Source organism: Podarcis tiliguerta (genome assembly GCF_965153285.1).
Source record: "Podarcis tiliguerta genome assembly, chromosome: 9".
Classification (NCBI taxonomy): Eukaryota; Metazoa; Chordata; class Lepidosauria; order Squamata; family Lacertidae; genus Podarcis; species Podarcis tiliguerta.
The window spans coordinates 25704585-25723767 of record NC_139542.1 but is presented as its reverse complement, the minus strand read 5'-3'; the positions used below and the strand labels follow the sequence as shown (position 1 = coordinate 25723767).

At 41.4% G+C, this 19183-nt stretch overlaps 1 protein-coding gene and 1 long non-coding RNA gene across 52 annotated transcripts in view; one reads left to right on the top strand and one right to left on the bottom strand.

Annotated features, from left to right (window-relative positions):
- Positions 1-12803, top strand: part of LOC310685435 — a 36288-nt gene extending 23485 nt beyond the window's left edge. Inside the window, exons 2-3 of one of the 2 annotated variants that reach the window (XR_014515252.1) lie at positions 9457-10219; positions 11976-12803. This is a non-coding gene — a long non-coding RNA (uncharacterized lncRNA). Of the gene's footprint in view, positions 1-9456; positions 10220-10495; positions 11392-11975 lie in introns of those variants that run through there. The other variant, XR_014515253.1, reaches the window with a different exon arrangement.
- The window catches only part of ANK2 (ankyrin 2), a 313351-nt gene that overhangs the window by 17398 nt on the left and 276770 nt on the right, over positions 1-19183 (bottom strand). For 20 of the 50 annotated variants that reach the window (XM_083456921.1, XM_083456961.1, XM_083456918.1 and 17 more), the window contains 9 exons: positions 18187-18391; positions 17755-17851; positions 16514-16742; positions 15087-15212; positions 14234-14356; positions 12817-12849; positions 11398-11419; positions 2233-8241; positions 751-825 (listed from right to left, as the gene is read on the bottom strand). In XM_083456921.1, coding sequence (XP_083313047.1) covers positions 751-825; positions 2233-8241; positions 11398-11419; positions 12817-12849; positions 14234-14356; positions 15087-15212; positions 16514-16742; positions 17755-17851; positions 18187-18391 — 6919 coding nt within the window. The remainder of the gene's footprint in view (positions 1-750; positions 826-2232; positions 8242-11397; positions 11420-12816; positions 12850-14233; positions 14357-15086; positions 15213-16513; positions 16743-17754; positions 17852-18186; positions 18392-19183) is intronic. The other 30 variants (XM_083456942.1, XM_083456952.1, XM_083456950.1 and 27 more) reach the window with 4 other exon arrangements.

Below are 19183 nucleotides of genomic sequence, written 5' to 3'. Positions count from 1 at the left end.
TTTCTGAGAGCAAGCCCTATTGACTCAATAAAACTTACCTCTGAGTAGATATGTCTAGAATTGTTTGGTGCATCCTTGCTAATTACCTGCCTTTCTTGTGAAACCAATATCCTTCTGTGTATTACCTAGGGACTATTTGTAGCTTCAACTACATGTAGGGTATTAGCTATTTTCATTCACATTTGTCACATCTCAGCTTCAGTTTAGAGGAAACAGAAGCTATATCTGGTTTTCTTCTCCAGGGCCAGTCCAAACATTAGGTAGAATAAGGCAGTTGCTTTAAGCTGATTTGGTACATCACAAAAGGGAAGCAAATTGTTAATGATTTGAGTTTTGGATGTCATGTATCATGCTGTGCTAAGATAACTTGATCGGCCTTGGGTGCTGTATACCTTGGGTGGATGAGAACCATCTGCTGTTCTGCCTCAAAAAGCCAAATGTGTTGCTCTTCACTCAAAAAACAAAAGTGGCCGTACAGGGATTACTTTTACTATCCAGCACCTGCATTCTGGCAGCCATTTCGGATCAAAATCTCAGTACGTTCTCTGTGTTAAGAATTCACACAATGCTTTTCCTGAGCATGTAGGAATAACTTAAGTAAAATCTGTAATAAAACATGCCAGTCGGATCTACAGCTACCGTCCCTGGTAGGCAGCTGTAATTCAAGTTGGTGTCTCAACACATAGGGAAGAAGAGCTAGAAGTTTCATTTCCCTAAGATGGTTCTGATCTCAACCACATTAGAGCTTACCTGTCCAGCTGAATCCAAGGTGATCAGCGATATGTGCCAGTCTTTCCTCTATCCTTTCTTGATCATCCTGTTGATCTAAAGCAAGGTCAAACAGGACAGGTTTTTGTTTTGTTTTTAAGGCAAAACTGATCTGCCTCACGGGGAGAGACTCCATAAAATAAGGCCAGTGTTTAACAGTGTCTGCTTTCAAAGGAAACCAAAGCTCTTGGTATGTAGCTAGAATGGAAATATTTGAATACAAAGCACTTTATTTAAAATGCCCGCTTAATTGAGTTGGTATTGGAGGCTTTGGAAAACACTGTCCTCAATTTTATTTTGGAGCTCATAACTCCTAAACATTTAAAATAAAACAAAACAAAGGGAAAGATAAATAATTTGCTGGAGCAGGAAATATGTTTTTTCATGCCTCTTTAAAGTAATGGCAAATGGCCATCAAACTCATATTTGCAATATTAGGTGATGTATCCGAAACTTCATTTCAAACATTAAGAGCATCATATTTTAAAAATTGCACTGCTTACAACCATCAAAAAGATTTCCAGATCATGATATCTGTGCAGCATTAGTATTTAGCAGTATTAAGTTTGTTTGTTTGTTTTTTTGCTAGAACATGTTGCATTCCTAGCTCTTTACAAAGAAGGCATGCAAAAGCAAGTGCACACTTTTTCTCAGCGATATTTGCACCAAAGCAGCAAGAATTAATAACCCCAACAGCCAATCTGATACCAGCAGAGTTTGAGTTTTTGTTTTCCTATGTATGCATTTGAAGTCATAGTCTCTACAGCTCAAAATTCAGTTACCATATTTTCCTCTTATTGCTCCTTAGTGCTATTATAGGAAGTTCTTTTTTAAAAAATGGATCTAAACATTGGGCATTGAATTTAACATGACTAAGTTCATAAATCCAGTGCACCACCTTCCATTAGTAAATGGTGCCAAGCAAAATTAAAGCAACAATAAAAGGGTTGGAGTTTTTTTAAGGCACTAATAACTTTGCTTTTGGCACAGCTATATGGACTTGCATATCCTGAATTATATTTATCTTACCTGGTTCATCTGTGTCAAAAGTAATTCATGGCAAAGTGATTCAATTATAGTGAAGAGAATCCAAAAACTAAAACTTGCGTGGTCAGCTGTATTAGAAGCGAAATAATAATGCTCTAAATTTGTTAGTTAAACAACATGAACAAATGTTGTTGTTGTTTTAACAAAAAAATACTATATTGCTGTTTTATCCTTTGCGTAAGCATTTGCAGTGTGCAATCTTGAGATTGTTTCAGGGATAGTAAAATACATACACAACATAAAACAAAACAAACGGAGCTTACACAAAACACATTGACAACCACAGGAAGCTTTAAAAAGGAGACACACAAACCACACACAAAAAAAAGCAAGGGGGAAAGAAGGGAAGAAACAACAACCAAAGAATTGCGATTCATGACATGCGTAGCAAAGGGAATCCCAATGGCTGGCAAATACCTTCAACATGGTCAGGGACATTTTCATCAGGAATACGCTCAATCAGAGTCTCAATAGACTCATCCCAAATGGGCCTGGTGTCAAAGATGTCCTCGGCAACTGACTGCTGGGTCTCAATGGATGGCACATTTTCAATAACTGAAACTTCTAGGGCGCTACTACTTTCATCATCTGAAACTAATTCTTGTTCTTTCTCTGACTGAGTAAGTCTATCCACTAATTTGGAAGCTTCATCGCTAATCTCTTCAAAGAACTCTATGGAGTTTTTGTAAAGGTCAAAAAAATGTTCCTTACTTTCTTTAGTGGGACTAACAGCACTGCGGGAAGCTGAGGCGCTTCTGTTCTTAACGGGCAACCGCGAAGGAAATATCTTTGGTCGTGAAGTCGTCTGCTCGTCTGATTCTACCTCAAGCTTCATCTCACCCACCCTCTCTCTGGTTTCTGCTTCGGCCTCAGCATAGCTTCTAGCTTTGACTGAACGCTTAGCCTTTGAGTCCACGGAGGCACTTTCATCAGATTCAGATTTGCTCCTAATCTCTTGTTTCGCAGGTAGCTTGCATGTTTTGTCAAGCGCTTTAGCTGACTCTGGCTTCCAGACAGACGTCTCTGTATACAAACACTCTTGTTCAACTCTTTGGAAAACTGCTTTGACTGGAATCTTAGACTTTGGTTTGGACGGGTCATCCTCCGATTCCTCTAGGGCCTCAACAAAGCTATCTGAAGGAAGGCTCTCAAGCTCTGATTGTTGCAATGAGTGGGATGCAGCGGGAGTTGTCCTAATGGGAATTTTGGATTTGCTTTCAGAAGGCACACTTTCCATGATGGCAGTGGGGATTTCAATCACAGATTTCTGCTCCTCTGGTGAGGAGTCTGGGGAATCATCTTCCTGCTCAGCATACACCGACCTAGTGACTGTTGAAAAATCTAACTGTACATCAATCACAGTCTGCTCAGGAGAGACAGGGCAAGGCACCTGGGAGCTGTCAAACATGTCTTCAGTATCAGCTCTAGGGAAGAAGTCATCATCATCAGAAGCAGCAGTTTCTTTCTTTGGTGACTTTGAAGAGGCTGAAATGCCCATTTTAATAGGGATTCTAGATTTAATATCCCCCTTTGTGGTGTAGAAACCACTGGCCTCATCCTCTGATACAGACGTGAGTGAGCCTTTTATGGGCATCTCTGCTTCATCTAGTTCAGAAGATGCAAATGGAACTGGGGGTTGCTCCTGCTGGAGAGATTCCAGGCCTTCGGCTTCTCTCATTTCTTCAGATAAGGACACATCTTCCTGAGACTGCTCTCCCATTTGGAAAAAGTGTAAGTTTTCATCAGAATAATTCCTCTTGGTCATGTCAATGGCACCACTCCTTGTCATTTCAAACAATTTCCCTTCCTGGAAAAGGAAGGGGTTTTGTTCACTGGTAGGCGTCCCTTCTTCTGTAGGAGTCCTGGCTGGTGTCGTGTCAGGTGTGGTGCCTTGTGATCTCCTGTCTACCATTAAGCCAAATATCCTTTGTTCTTCCTCTTTCACCCGAGCCTCAAAAGCATCATCATCTTCACGTATTTGACTCCACTTGTCAGAATCCACATCTGTCCTGGTTATGATCACTTGGTTGATTATTTTCTCAGCTTCATCTCTGATATCTTGTAGAGCAGCTTCATCTAGTGACGTGGCCTCTGATGTTGAAGTTGATTGTTTCTGAAAGATGTCCACATGTTTGGATTCTAACTCCATATAGATATCTTCTGAGGTCTGAACCTCAGAACCTACAGATGCTGGTGTACAAAGGGAACTGGTCAGCGCAATTTCCTCACTGAAGGTAGTTTCTACCTCAGTAGAATGATGAACCCCAGATGACTGGTCTGTTGTCATCCTTAAACCAGTTCCTGATCTAATTTCAGTGCTAGTAAAAAAGTGCTGTGAAGGGACATTTTCATAAGGGCTTGTTATAGGCAGAGCACTGCTTTCATCAACATCATCTGCATTCCTTTCAGGGTCACCCTTTTGGGTTGTTTGAGGCGAATGGTCTGCAGAGTGTTCTACACTACAAAAATCCCTTTGTGCCATCTCTACAATGTTGTTAGTTTCAGCCAAATCACTTCCAAAAGGGGAGTGAACAGGTGAAACAACAGTAGCCAATTCATCATTTGGGGATATACAGCAATGAGAGGAGCCAGGGATACAGGAGTCCCCTCTGGTTCCCATGGCAACCATGTCTCTGGGTGTTACCTCTTCAGATGCTCCACCATCTTTCTCACAATCAACCTGGTTGTGTGACGCCGCTGAGTTTTCATATAACTCAGCTATTTTGGGGGCGTCACCACCCACAGAATGGTAGAATGCCTCCTCAGGCTGCATCATGGGGCCATTAGGGCTAGCAGTGTCACTCTCATCAGTGCTGTAGCACTTGGACTCGCTAGCTTGTGCTATGATGCTAGTATCTGAGGCAAGAGAGGTGTCACCAGACATTTTGGTTTCCTCTGTTGGCTTATCTGATTCTGTGTTGTCCTCTTCGGTACCAAATTCATGCTGCTTGGATTCAATAGGCTGAAACCCTGCTTCTTCAGGGCTAGAACTGGAACCCCTGTGACAAAGATGAGGTGAAGGAGGCTGCACCCTAATTACAGGCTCCATCAGCAGCCCAGAGTCAGCCTCCTTTTTCAGCTTTGTTAATTCTGGCTCACTTTCTGAAGAGGAAGAAGTCTTTCTAGATTCAGCTGCAGAAGTGAGTACAGTAGGTATGGCATCATCTTCTACAGGCGGCGAGGGTGCAAATTCCAGTTCAGACGCAGCTTCCAAATCAGAAGCTGAAGCAGCATCATCTTGTTTGGGGTCCTTTCTATAGTCCCGCTTCTGCTTTGCTTCCTGTTCCAGCTCATCAAACATTTTGACTTTAGTCACCATTTTAAACATCTCTTCTTCTGGTGTGAACCTCCTCGTCGGCTCACCTTCGGGGTCATCTTCCGGCTCTTCGCTGACTTCAGGAATCACAGCTGACTTGGGTATGTTTGAGAGCATTTGCGAATCTGTTGTCTTGGGTGTGATTTCATAACTAATTTCTTCGGAGCTGGGAGTCTCGGGTGAAAGAGGGCTTTTCCCTGAGCTTTCCATAAGAGAGGTTTGCTCTAAACTGTCATCTTCAGCACTGCCATCGGGGTCACGTAAAAGTCTAGATCGCACAGGTGTCAGCTCTGGGAAGTTTTCTGCTTTGGCAAAGGCAGCCTGCATGGGACCAGGTCCTGGAGGGAAGCCAGTCTTTGTTTTCTGTTCTACGGGGCTGCTTTCAAGAGAATCGCGGCAGGGGGATTCTTTGGTAGGACTAGGCTCAAGGGAATCGGGTGTTTTACGGGAGGAATTATCTTCCAGTACTGGGCTTGCTTCTAATGAATCTTTATGGCTTATAGCTAAGGATTCATCTGCAACTGGGCTAAGACCTTCACTGTCTTGGCTAGGAAGTGAAAGCTCCAGTCCTCTACTAATGGCATGGTGCTCAAAGGATGCCTGATCCTCTTTCTCTAAAATAGTATCATGCACTTCAGATAACTTAGTTAAATGTCCTTGCTCAGTAGCCATAGATAACTCATCCCTGACAGCATCCTTATCAATCAATGTTGAGCTAGAATCTGTACATTTGCCTATCTCTTCTTTGGAGGTTGTAACTTCTACTTCTTCTGACAAACGAGGAGAGAGGGACTCTGAGCCGATTATAACTTTTATGTCTTTGTCAGCAACAGTCCTTTCACTTTTTGTTGGAGAAAGTCCCTTTGGTGAATGTGCCTCTGCTGCTCTCTGCACTGTACTGGCTAATTCTGTTTCTTCCATCTGGTCAGCAGTTTCTGTTTTCTTTGGTGAAAAAGAGAGGCTCTCGGGGCTTGTTTCTGGAGTTTCGGCCAATCCCTCATGCTTATAACTTTCCTCAGAGCTGATCTGAGGGGTCCCATCGAGCAGGCTACCAACTGGAGAATCTGCTATGCCTTCATGTTTAAGGCTTTCTGAGCTGCCATCCAGAGCACCACTTTGCAAGGAGAGAGCGGGCAAAAAACCATCTTTCACATATTCTGATGGAAATGTAACATTGAATGGACTGGTCAGTACTTGATCTAAGTGAAGCTCACCTTCCTCGGTAATTGAAATGTGCCGGAACTGTTGGTATTTATCATTCTCCTCAAGCTCTTCCTTTATGACATCAGTAAAATCTGTGGACGTCTTTCTGTCTGGGCTGATTTGAAGGTCAGTATCCCCTTGGTCATCAGATGTCAGGGCCACACCCTTTGCATTGTCATCATCAGTTGCTGGAACATCTTTTTCTGCAGTTTTACTACTCTGCTGCTTTGTCTGCTGCATGGCTAAATCTTTTTTCAGAGTACCCTGTGCCTCTTTCTTAGATTGCAAGCCTGCCTCTGCCTGAGGTTCCTGGCTCTTTTTACCTTTTGGACTATCTTTTTTGTGTGTGTCTCTTTGTGTCATTGCCTGCTTCTTTTCAGTGTCTGCCTGAGCAGCTCCTTTCTTAGCCGGCTCTTTCTCAGAGACCTGCTGTTTCTGTTTCACAGACTTATGCTCAAAAAGTCCAGCCTTATGCTTTGATGGATCTTGACCTGACTGGAAGGCTTTCATCAGTTCACGAACAGACATCGTTTCTTCAAGTCTCTCTGTTTTAGAAGAAGGTGAAACAGGCGGCTTCTTGGTTGTGGGAGAAACAGGTGGCTTCTTAGATGTGGGAGAAACGGGTGGCTTTTTAGATGTGGGAGAAACAGCTGGCTTCTTAGTTGTGGGAGAAACAGCTGGCTTCTTAGTAGAGGGAGAGGAGAGTTTTGAAGCAGAGGGGGAAGCTGCAGTCTTTGAGGCAGAGGGAGAAGCGGGAATCTTTGAGGCAGAGGAGGAGGCTGCAGTCTTTGAGGCAGAGGGAGAAGCTGGTGTTTTTGAGGCAGAAGGGGAAGCTGGCATTTTTGAGGCAGAGGGGGAAGCTGGGGTCTTTGAGGCAGAGGGAGACGATGGGGGTTTCGCTTTGTAAATAATTTTTTTAGGCTGCGATAGCTTTGCAACAGACTTCTCGGTTGCCCCTTCTTTTCCTGGGGTGCGAACAGGCAATTTTGAACGTCCTTTCTGCTCATCTTCCACTCTCTTCTGAAGGGCTTTCACTTTATCTTTGATTGAGCCAATAGGAGTTTCTTCTATAACAGGAGACACAGCTGTTGCCTTGGAAGGCTCTGCAGGGGCTAACCCTACCTCTTCATCTATAGACTCATCTGAGCTGAACTTTGTTAGTCCTGAATGTTCTTTCTTTCCTTTGGTTTCTTCATCCTTTGGCTTTTGTTTATCTTTTAATTTCTTCCTAACTGGTTTTTTAATTTCCAAGGTAGGTTTTTGCTGGACCTGCTTCTTCTCTTGGCTTCCCCCACCTTTTTCAGAGCCCCTGCTTACAACCACAGCTTCAAATCTCTCTTCTACTATGTCTTCTTGTAATGTCTTAGGCTGCATTTCATTAAGTGACATGTAATCTTTTAGATCTTGGCTGAGATGATCGATCATTCCCGCCATGTCTTTCTTTTCTTTCTCTGTTTTCCCTTTGCCTATTCTAGTTTCTGTGCAAACAGGCTCGGTAACTTCCAGCGGAGCATTCTGCTTAGCCTGTTCTATTTCTTCATCGCTTACAAGGACCCATTCTTCTTCCGCCAGCTCTTTCTCAGAACTGGATCTTTGAAGAACTGGCCCTTCTTTTGGACAGCTTCCACTTCTCAGGATTTCGTTCACTTTTTCCAAATCCTCCTTAACTCTTTCCACGATCTCAAATGGTTCTCCAGGTTCTTCATCGGCAGCTTTCACAAGGTCCTTCACCTTAATGGAGCCTGACTTTTCAGCTGAGTCTGTGGTCAAGATGGCACTCATTTTAATCAAATCTTGTTTCATCTCAGAGACTTCAGATAGCAAGTCTGGGCTGGCTAGGACAGGGACTTCATTGACAAGGTGACTTTTCAGGACAGATGTTTCTGTAGATTCTGTTTCATCATCATCTTTGATGCAAATGGGGAAAAACATTGGAAATAAATGGAAATCGAAAATAGAGATTGAAAAAATGTAATCAGGACTGAAATGACTGTCTTTGATTGCAGCGGTAGGAGGGTCAACAAAACTGTCTGGGTATGGTGGATCCACAAATCTGAGGGTGGAAAAAAAAGCAAAGCAAAGCTAACGGGGGGAAAACTGAAAAGGAAAGTGGGCAGGAAATAACTTGCTTAGTTTTCGCAGTACAGCACACACACACATACAACACCAAAGCTTTTATCAACCAAGGACACTAGAAAAACAAAAGTGGGCAAGAAAAAGAAATAGTGGAATTTACACAAAGGTAGGCATCTCAAGATTGTCCAGATGTTACAGATCAATGTTCAAATAAAAACAGAGAACAAAGGTGTGTGGGGTGGGGGGAGATTGTTAAGTTGGTTGGAAGTTGATCTCCTCAAAGAGAAAGCCAGTGGTAGCAAACTTCAGAGCCAAAATTAGGTAAACGGTTGTAAACTTTTGTTTAAGAACCAAAGTTAGAAGTTGTGTATTTACATTTAATTCTGAGATAATCTAGAGGAAATGAAATGCATTGATATCTGAGGCAGCTGCAAACCGGCATTTCATCTAAGGGGAATCTTACATTCAGATGGTGACACAGACACACACAGGCTTTTATTTCAAGAGGAATGGTTCTTTCCTTGGAACATCCTCATTATTCAAACAAATGGAGGGGAAATCACGGGGAAAGAGATGATGATGATGATAATATAAAAAAGTGGGAAGGGAAATTTTAAATTGTGACTAGCTCAACAGAGAATTCATAGGTTAGGGGGGAATGTAATGCATGGCAACCAAAAACATTCATACAGGGCACATACACACACACAGACACAAATAGACACAGTACATATACATATATATGTAAGCCAAGTTATTTCCATGCAAAGCAAAGCTGTTGCATACATTGCAGGGTAAGTATCCTGACAATAAAATAAAAGGAAAAAAGACACCAACAAAACTTAAGATGGTTATAAATGAAAAAGGCTTAAAATCATATGCAACATACTATGGTGAAGTATTGTTCCCACCCCCACTATTAACATATAAAGCATCAGGGATATGTTTACAGTAAAACTTACTTCAGAGTAATGTGTCTCTCCTCCCTCATATTTGTTCAGGGGTTTTGTGTGAACGAAAGCATTTTAAAATTTCTTATCATTTAGCAACACAAACGCGTGGAATTGGTTGAACTTTGAGACTAGATGATATTGTAACTTGACCAAAAGGCCAAGAAATGAGCATCATGGAGAAGAAAAGCAGAGCAGAGGAGGAGCCCAACTAGAGAGGAGGTAAAGACAGAGGAACCTGACCCAAGGCAGCCTGCAATTCTGCATGAAAAGATTTATTTAATGATGTATTTTAAGAATGTTTACCTCCCATTCTTCTGCTGAAAAGTAGCTTCCAGTGTAACTTCCTGATCATTTGAGGTCCAGCTCCGAGGGCCTGGCAGTTCCCTCACTGCAAGAAGTGAAGTTACAGGGAACAGAGGGCCTTCTCGGTAGTGGCGCCCGCCCTGTGGAACGCCCTCCCATCAGATGTAAAGGAAATAAAGAACTATACAACTCTCCGAAGATACCTGAAGGCAGCCCTATATTGGGAAGTTTTAAATGTTTGATGTTTTATTATACTTTTAGTTTTGTTGGAGGCCACCCAGAGTTGCTGGGGCAACCCCATCAGATGGGCGGGGTATAAGTAATTTTGTTTTCATTTATTTATTATTAACAGAAGTCATTTTACAAAACAGTTCATTATTTAAGAATGTAACGATCTCTTTTTTAATTTATACTTCTTACTTCCCTTAGCCATGGACTTCGACTGTGCCCAGTGGAAGAATGGGGCTGCCTTGCACAGCTCCCACCTAGACCAAACCACTATGGCCTGGAAACTGCCTTTGGCAATTCAGCACTGCCTGGTGACCTTTCTTGGGTGAGTTTTTAGGGTGAACTAGGGAGAGAACTTTGCCACCTGATCTACTCCAGGGCTATAGGTTCAAGTCCCTGCCTGGACTCATGGCAGTGTTTTCCTTCCCTGCCCTTCCAGGCTTCTGAAAAAGCAGCTGTTTCTTTTACTGCATGTTTCCAGCTGCTGGCTGATGGGGCCATGAAAGAATTTCACTTGCCTGTGTCAATGTCTGTTTAGTTCCAGAATTTTTGCCTCCCTTATAGCAAATGTTAATTGTTTCATTTTTCATTTTCGTGTCAGGAACTCTGGCCCAACTAACTGGGGACTGGCACTGGGCAGGGGCCACAGCATTAGGGCAAGTGGGGTACTACATGCTCCACCTACAGGTTGAGTACGGCCTTATGGGCCCAATGGCTCACTTCCGCTCAATTTGCACTCTGCAGTATCTTCCATAGCTTCTGGTTCGTGAAAGCAGACAACATGAGTGGCGTAAGCTGACCTTCCAGCAGCTGGGTTGAAAGGTATCACTGGTAGCAGGGCTGCCATGTTGTTTTGGTCCTTTGTCCATGCCGTGATCTGCCTGGAAGCTGTAATTTAGTGAACTTGTGACCTGATTTTACCCCAACACTTGTTGCCATCATTCCCCTTCCTGTCCTGCTCCACTTCCAACTACAGGTATAATCAATAATAGCTAGTGACAATGTCCCAATACATAAATATGTTTTTCAGAAATACTTCACCAAAGTAAGAGAGGGTGAATGGATTATGGAACTTTGTTACTTAAAACAGTATCACTTTTATACACAGGGACATGCATATTGCATGTAAACAATTTAATGAAGGTAGTCTATAGAAGCTGAATCTTTAAAGGTGATACTGTAATTAACTTATAAAATGCAATGACTTTATGTGAACATACATACAAAATAAAAAATGAAATAAAATATGGGGATTTATACAAGCCTAACAGCAATAGCAGGGGTCACCAGGGGATGTCAAAAGGAAAGTGAATGCTTAGATGAACTGTCTTAGTACTTTTAATTATTAGTAACATATTAATAACATCTAAAAGCTAAAAGCTAAATTTACATTATTATATCATTCTTTTAGAAAATTAATATCATCAGTGGCAATTAGAATTTGCACACTCTCTTATGCTTAACTTAATGATTAGACAAATAACATTTTTATTACAATCTTACGTTTTTCTGATGTCATGTCAGTCTGAAAGAGAACACAGAGTGAAATGGTTACAGCACTTTGAGTCATAACAACCAGTGAGAAATATCCCTTAGAACACCAGCCAATTTACCATTGAAGCCTGTAGGTCAATCCTAAATACACTTTCTTGGAAGTAAAACCCACTGGATTCAATTGGAGTGCCTTCCTGATAAGTATTGCAACTTACCGTATTTTTCGCTCTATAGGACGCACCCGACCATAGGACACACCGACCTCTCTCGCTCTCCAGGCTTCAGCGAAAGCAACGCGTAGCCTCCGGAGCGCAGAGGGAGCGCTCCCTCTGCGCTTTGGAGGTTTCGTGTTGCTATTGCTGAAGCCAAGGAGCTAACATTCGCTCCATAGGATGCACACACATTTCCCCTTAATTTTTGGAGGGGGGAAGTGTGTCCTATAGAGCAAAAAATACGGTAACTGGTTGTCCAGACAAGCTGAATTCTAATAAGAGCTAGCAATGCCTTTAAGCCACTGATGAACCTTGGTAATTAGTTCCTGCTATTATCAAACTATATAATCTAAATTGTTAATTTGTTGCATTTAGGCTCTAAGTTGGAATTTGCACAGAAAGATCACTGAGCAGGACAGGGAGAAACAGTGAAGAAGGTGGAAGCGGCAAGCAGGTTATTCGTATCTCGACTTGCAAAAGTGCAAGAACAATATATTGGCACATTTGTTAGTAAAAAAGTAGGAGCCACGTACATAGCTTGAGATGTCCTAAGATGCCAGCTATGCATCTGATAACACAGTAGGTATCTAAGGTTCTATTACCTTGTGGAAATTCTTTGGAGGGAGAGGGCAATGTTTGCTTGGGGGGGGGGGATAGAAACAATACAGCTCTATTATAATATTCATCACCACCTTTCTAAATTTTAAAATGCAAGGTGAAATGGAGATAATAAACTGTGGCTAAAACAAAAACGTGGAAGGAATAGAGAGGAGGAAGGAGTGCACAAACCTAAGGCTCATTCTTATAATAGGTTAGCATTGCATCTGAATGAGTTTTAGTATGTAGTGTATCACTGCACTGATTTCTGACATTTTTTTAAAAAAATCAACTTCATATTTATTTCTGCATCTAAACAGTTCTGATTTTTATTTTTTTAAAATCAATTTTATTTATTTATTTTTAAATGCATTTATAAACAATGACTCAGATTCTCAAATAAAAATTTAAAAGATCACACGTACTGTGTTTTTATCTTCCCCCCCCTCCTGCTGCAGCTCTTTGCAATTTGAAAAGTTGCTCCTCAGAGTTCGAGGACTCTGGGGCCATGAATGAGTGCATTGCAGGGAGACTTGGTGAACTTCCGCATGCATACCCAAGGGAATTTTAATTTTGGTCACAGGGGTTTTATAGAGTACTGATCTATTAGCAAGATTACCTCTTCTTCCTGTTCTTGATCTGATTCTGATTCCTTTCAGCCCAATATGCCATGCAAGAAAAGAGAAAAACAGAGCAGGAAAAGATAGGATGCAGTTAAAGGAAAATAATGATTTCTGGTCATATTCAATTAGCAAGAGTACAAAACGAACACTATTTCTGCACTTTTTCCTAAGGAGGAAAAAAAGGGAACAAGAGAATCAGTTCATTATTTTTCTTAAGCTGGGGACTTAAGATAAGTAAAAAGTGGGAAGCTGTTTGGATATTTTAGGCTCTTTCTTGATTTTTATTACTGCATTTCAAAGAAGCCAAGATACTATTTCTCAACCACCAAGCCTGACCCAAGTATACAAGATTAGACCTGCCATTTGCCATGCTGGCTCAGGCAGTGGATTGAGAGAGGCAGCAGATTGTGAACCTCCATTCACCACCTGTAGGGCTGCCCCCACCATCACTCCTGTTGGCTGCTTGGCATGTCCTGTTCTGAGGAATGTCACCGAATTGCTGTGACAACAGCAAATACTGTTGAAAGCAAGCAGGGCAATGCTATGCTGCTACCCCCCAAAAGTGAGGAGGTGGCGGTGGAGGTCTTGTGCCAACCCTGAAAATACATGGTTGGAATGTCAAAGAAAATGTAACAACATTGCATGTGTTAATTGCTCTCTCTTCATATTTGATTTTTCAAGCTTAAATCTGTAATACTTTAAATTCCAATGAAAGTGAGAAGACACACATCATGCACATGAGACTCTGTTCTATGCATTTAATGACTTCCCTATGAACACAAATAAACAGAAGATCACAGATCAACTTGGAATGGGCAGGAAGGTGATATATATGAGAACCCAGACTCTAAAGTGCCTTTGCAGTCTTTCTCCTCCAGCACTACACTTCTGTCTGAGCAAACTACTAGGCTTAATGCTCAAGAAATCTGCAAAGTATCATATGATGGGTTCTTTTGGTATTGGCTCTTTGGATATATATAATCCCCAGTATTTACACTTTTAACTCAGAAAATCGATGCTGCTGAGCCAATTCAAGGCCATGGTGTGAGAGCCACCCACCTAGAGAATACTCTATAATTAATGCACCCTCTATGTTAGGGGTGAGGAACCTATGACCTTACAGATGTTGATCTAACTGCCATCCACTGCATCCAGCACAGCCAATGGGAGGAGATGTTGAGAGATGTAATTTGGCAACATCTGGAGGGCCACGGGCTCCCCAATCCTACTCTATATGTAATATTAAAAAATGTTTAATTAAAGTCTTAAAAATAAAAACTCACAGCCACTTAACCCAAAAGATAAGCCACTCCTTGTAGTTTGTGCAAAACAAAGCCAGGGATTAGGAGCTCTGAAATTTCAGTGTGCCGGCTAGTATGTGAGCAAAGATCTTTTCATTGTATTATGCAGTACCTTTGTGTAATTTGGCAATGTGATATTCAGATTGCAGATGGCTTGATGTACAAGGCCTCTAGAAGATTTAGGCTCCTTCATAAATGACAAGCGCCCACAAGGTTCTTGTGTTGTGTCTCGGACCTAGTGCAAAAAGCAAAGCACATACAATGCTACAGCTTAAAGAGATATAAAATACTACAGAGACAAAATTATAAAATATTTACGATGCAAATGTATTAAATGTACGGATGAAGACATACAGTCATACCTCGGGTTATGAACGCTGTGGGTTGCGCGTTTTTGGGTTGCGGACTGCTTGCACATGCGCAGAAGCACCGAATTGCATCATGTGCATGTGCAGACGCAGTGCTTAAGGCTGCGAATGCTGCGAATTGTGAATTCCTGCACGGATCACGTTCGCAACCAGAGGTATGACAGTACCTAAGTAAAGTTCTATTTACCCACTGCCACTAAACCCTGCTTAAAGAAACTTTAATATTTTTGCCTTAAAGTGAAAATGTTGAATCTCCAAAGGGAGATCTAAAGCCAGAGGGCGGATATCAACATTTTTATAGATCTTCGGTTTTTATTTGAAACATGGTGAATGTTCAGGCAACTACTCTCCCCCCCCCCCCAATTTGCCGTTTTTCATTCCATTGCATAAAATGCCGAAGCACTGTTGCACATCTAGGTGCACAAAAGGAGATAAAGTAGACCACTGCCCTTGAAATGCAGTTCATCAGCTTTGGTGCTATTATTAAAATAGTTAAAGAATGGTGGTTTCTGGCTGTATATGGATGGGCTGTTTCTGCTTGTTGAATAGTCGCCACCAAATAAAATGAAAGTTTAGATATGGACTTGTATCTATTACCTTGACAAACAATGGAAGTCTATTTTCTTTGAAGGCATAAAAACTGAATATGTGATGCTGGCCACTCTTTGTTAGTGGTACCAGATTCCCAAAGCAGTCCACATAGATGGGCTTTCCTTCTAATACCTACATATGGTTAATAAAGAACAAAATATAATAGCAGTAAGTATCATGGAAATGTAGAAGAGAGTTCATTATTACCTTTATTCAATTCCTAGAATGCACTGGTCCACTGGCTGTGATTGACAGAAGTGGAAGTTCATCTGAGGGGCCACAGATTCCACAGCCCTCTAGAACCACCACTTTGCTAAATGGCAATAAAGCATTTTGGGAGATGACAGCCGGCCCTCAAGTACTAAATAGTATAACAGAAAGTCTTATACGCAAACAAGGAAGATAAAAAATATTTCCCCCTGCTTAAAATCCATAACTGATCTGAACTATGGCTGTTCTAGGTTGGGAAGAATACTGAACAGGAGAATTCCTCTTAGAGGGTGGAGATAGGTGCCACATATTGTTTCAGATCCCAATCTGGACAATGTGCTATGTGATTGTATTTGCCACTAAACAAAATTGCAGGGGGACTTGATCTGCAACACGAACATGGCATAGAAATGGTGGTGGAGAGAGAAGGATTAACCCTTTTTCCTTCGACCATTTCCTCTTGAAAGCTGCTATTTGCACCTATGGCAAATAGTTTTTCCTCCCATAGCAAAAGCAGCTTTCCACCCATGGCAGGGGTGGGAAGAATGTCAAGGAAAAACGAAACAAGAGTAGGAAAGGTTCAGTTCCACCCTCCATATAAATGTTTTAATCTGGGCCGGGAGTCCCTGTACAGTGGTACCTCAGTTTACGAACTTAATCTGTTCCGGAAGTCCGTTCTTAATCCGAAACCGTTCTTAAACCAAGGTGCGCTTTCCCTAATGAGGCCTCCCGCCGCCGGTGCCCTTCCACCGTTCGGATTCTGTTCTTAGACCGAGGTAAAGTTCTCAAACCGGGACACTATTTTCGGTTTTGCGGAGTTCTTAAACTGAGGTACCACCGTAGTTCCTTTTCTTCCCAATAAAAAGAAATAACTGCATGTGTTCTAACATATTTTTGTTAGGTATTTTAATATTTGTATATGTTTCATACCCCATTCCAGTATCTGTATAGATTAAGGGTGGGCTATAAAATATTTCTAATAAACAAACAAGCAGATAAAGAATATACAGTAATGACCAGTTTTAATTCTACACAGAGTACACCAATTGAAATCAGTGGGTATTCTTGGAGGGTGACTTAGCTGGATATTACCCACATTAAGATTTAAAATGAGAGATTTTCTTTTTCTTTCTACCTACAAAAGGAAATTAAGACAATGGTTTTAAAAATACATGTACTAAAATGTGAATGAAGGTATTCATTTTGCATGTTTAATTCCATACCTCTACATCTCTGCTTCGGGCAACTTCAGCAAAGTTTTCTTGCTGTTCTAGCGTTTTATCCACTTTATCATCCGTCATGCAGAAACATCTTAATCGGGCTTCTATAGGATCATGCGATTTGGCAAACACTACAAATTTGGCCATGTAGGGCACACAGATAATCTCTCTGTATACTTGGGAAGCAAACGTAACAGATTCCTGTATCTGTCGACAGTCTATCAACCAAAACCTGCAAATAAACAAACAAGTTCAGAATTTGGAAAATACATCCAGGAATCACACTAGTATTGATTTCAAATAACTTGCGCATTAGCTTGAAATAAACAAATTCTTAATGGGGGGGGGCAATCATCTAGATTCTGCATTGGGTGTGGCCCAAGCCTGAGTGTAATTTGAAATGGATCTCTACTGATTCCCAGATTACCAAAATGCATTGGAACAGTCATTTTCAGCTGGGATATGAACTGGGATATGTACACAGTCCCTTCACCCCCTTTGCAGCGCACAGGTGATCAAACCAGGAAATTTCTAATTAACCACAGTTTCTCCTTTTGTCCATATTAGGATACCATGGCTGCCAGCTTCAGAACATATATTAAAACAGCATTAGACTCTTCAGACTCCAGAATTAATCATTATTTTAGGGTCAGGCCAGAGGATGGATTACTTTGCAAACACTACAATACCAAAATTAGCACATTGGCACAATACCTTAAGGACTTCCTGTCTCCATACAAACCTACCTAGACCCTGCACTTGTTATCTGAGGCTCTTTGCTATGTCTCTCCTCCCCAAGAGGTTTAGAGGGTGGCAACACAAGAATGGGCCTTTTCTGTGGTAGCTCCCTGTCTGAGAAAGGCTCTCTTCAGAGAGGCTTGTCTGGTGCCATCATTATGTATCTTTAGGCACCAGGCAAAAATATACCTCTTTACCCATGCCTTTGGCCATTAATCTATGGCCTGTTAAAGCTGGGGGGGGACACACGTATTATTATTATTATTTTATTATTATTATGCTATCAATTACTATGCTTTTCATTATGTTTTTACTATTACGCCCCATAAAATGTGATCTTAATGTTGTACACTGCCCTGGGATCTTTTGATAAAGTCTATAAATCAGATAAGTAAATAATAATAAATAAAACTTTAGTGGAGTACCTGTGTCCAATTAATAAGTAATACAGTGCTGAAATACTTAAGTACAGTTTAAAGAAAATATACTATTCTAGACAGTGGTACCTGGCAGATACGTTTGTGGTGAAGGAAACACATTCATTGACAAAAGTTAATGGTGTTGTTCCTGTGATGTCTTCCCACTGAGCAGGTGTTGTTCCACCTGAAACAATTGAGGACAAAGAGAAAAAATGTTCAGCATTCCTACAAGAAGTCAATGGCCTGGTTGTCATGACGTAATAAGCCAAAGTATGAAGCAAGAGCTTTCAATGAGTTCTCTGCAACATCAGCATACAATGCCACCCTTCTCAATGGACCCATCAGTGCATTTAGAATCATAGAACTGTAGAGTTGGAAGGGACCACAAGGGTCATCTAGCCCAACTCACTGCAATACATGGATTTTTTTACCCAACATGGGGCTTGAATCCACAACTTTGAGATTAAGAGTATTATGCTGTACCGACTGAGCTATTCAAGTTACTTCTTATGAGCTTACCTGTTATGCTGCATAGTAGTCTTAGAGTGGGTGCATCACCCCCATATCCATTAATCATCAGATCACTAGAGGCTTTAGGAACAGGAATAGTCATTGTTATTGGCTTATGGAATTTTCTTCTCCTGGGTTCCAATGTGACAATAGGGCTGAATGTGGCTTTGTTGCCTAAAATCTTCTTTACAAGCTCATTGTGCATAGGTTGAGCCTAACCAAAGACATGCACAAAACGAAAATCTTAATTATTGGTATCTGAACAATCATAACAACATCCTCTTCTTCTCCACAGGGGCCAACCAGATGCCCTTGGCAGGTCCACAAACAGGACGTAAACACAACAGTCTTCTCTCACTTTTGTTCACAAGTGACTGGTCTGCTGTCTTTGTTTCTGGCAGTAACATATATTCATCATCATTCATAGCCATTGGGCAATGTCTTCTATGAATCTGACTATATATTTAAAGCTATACAAATCTGATTACCCATTGCACATTCCACGTGTCTCAATTCCATTTTCTGCTTACTCCTGTCTTCTACCCCTCATTTATTTACTCATTTAAATATTTATAAACCACACTTTCATAAAAGTACATGTCAGTGTACATCCTACAAGAATTACAACAATGAAATGATTAATAAAAGCATCCATAAATACTGGCCAGTGATTTCAAAGGGCTATCTAAATAACAGGGATGATTCTTCAGGCTGGGAGCTCCACGGCAGGGATTTCCGCAGCCTGCCATACAATAGGCTCAGTCCCTCCAAAGGCCAACCAAACCTCAGGGGGATGGGGAAACCCAATGAGTGCATCAAAGGATTTTAGTGATTGACATGGCGCACTATGCTCCTTAAAGTACTTGCAATCCAAGTTGCTTAAGGCTTTATGAATTAGCACTAGGGACCTTGAGCCTCACCTGATGGCAAATTGGCAAGTGCTGTCAGCATGCTGCCAGTAGCCTGCTCCTGCATTCTGTACTAGCTTCAGTTTTCAGACCAGATA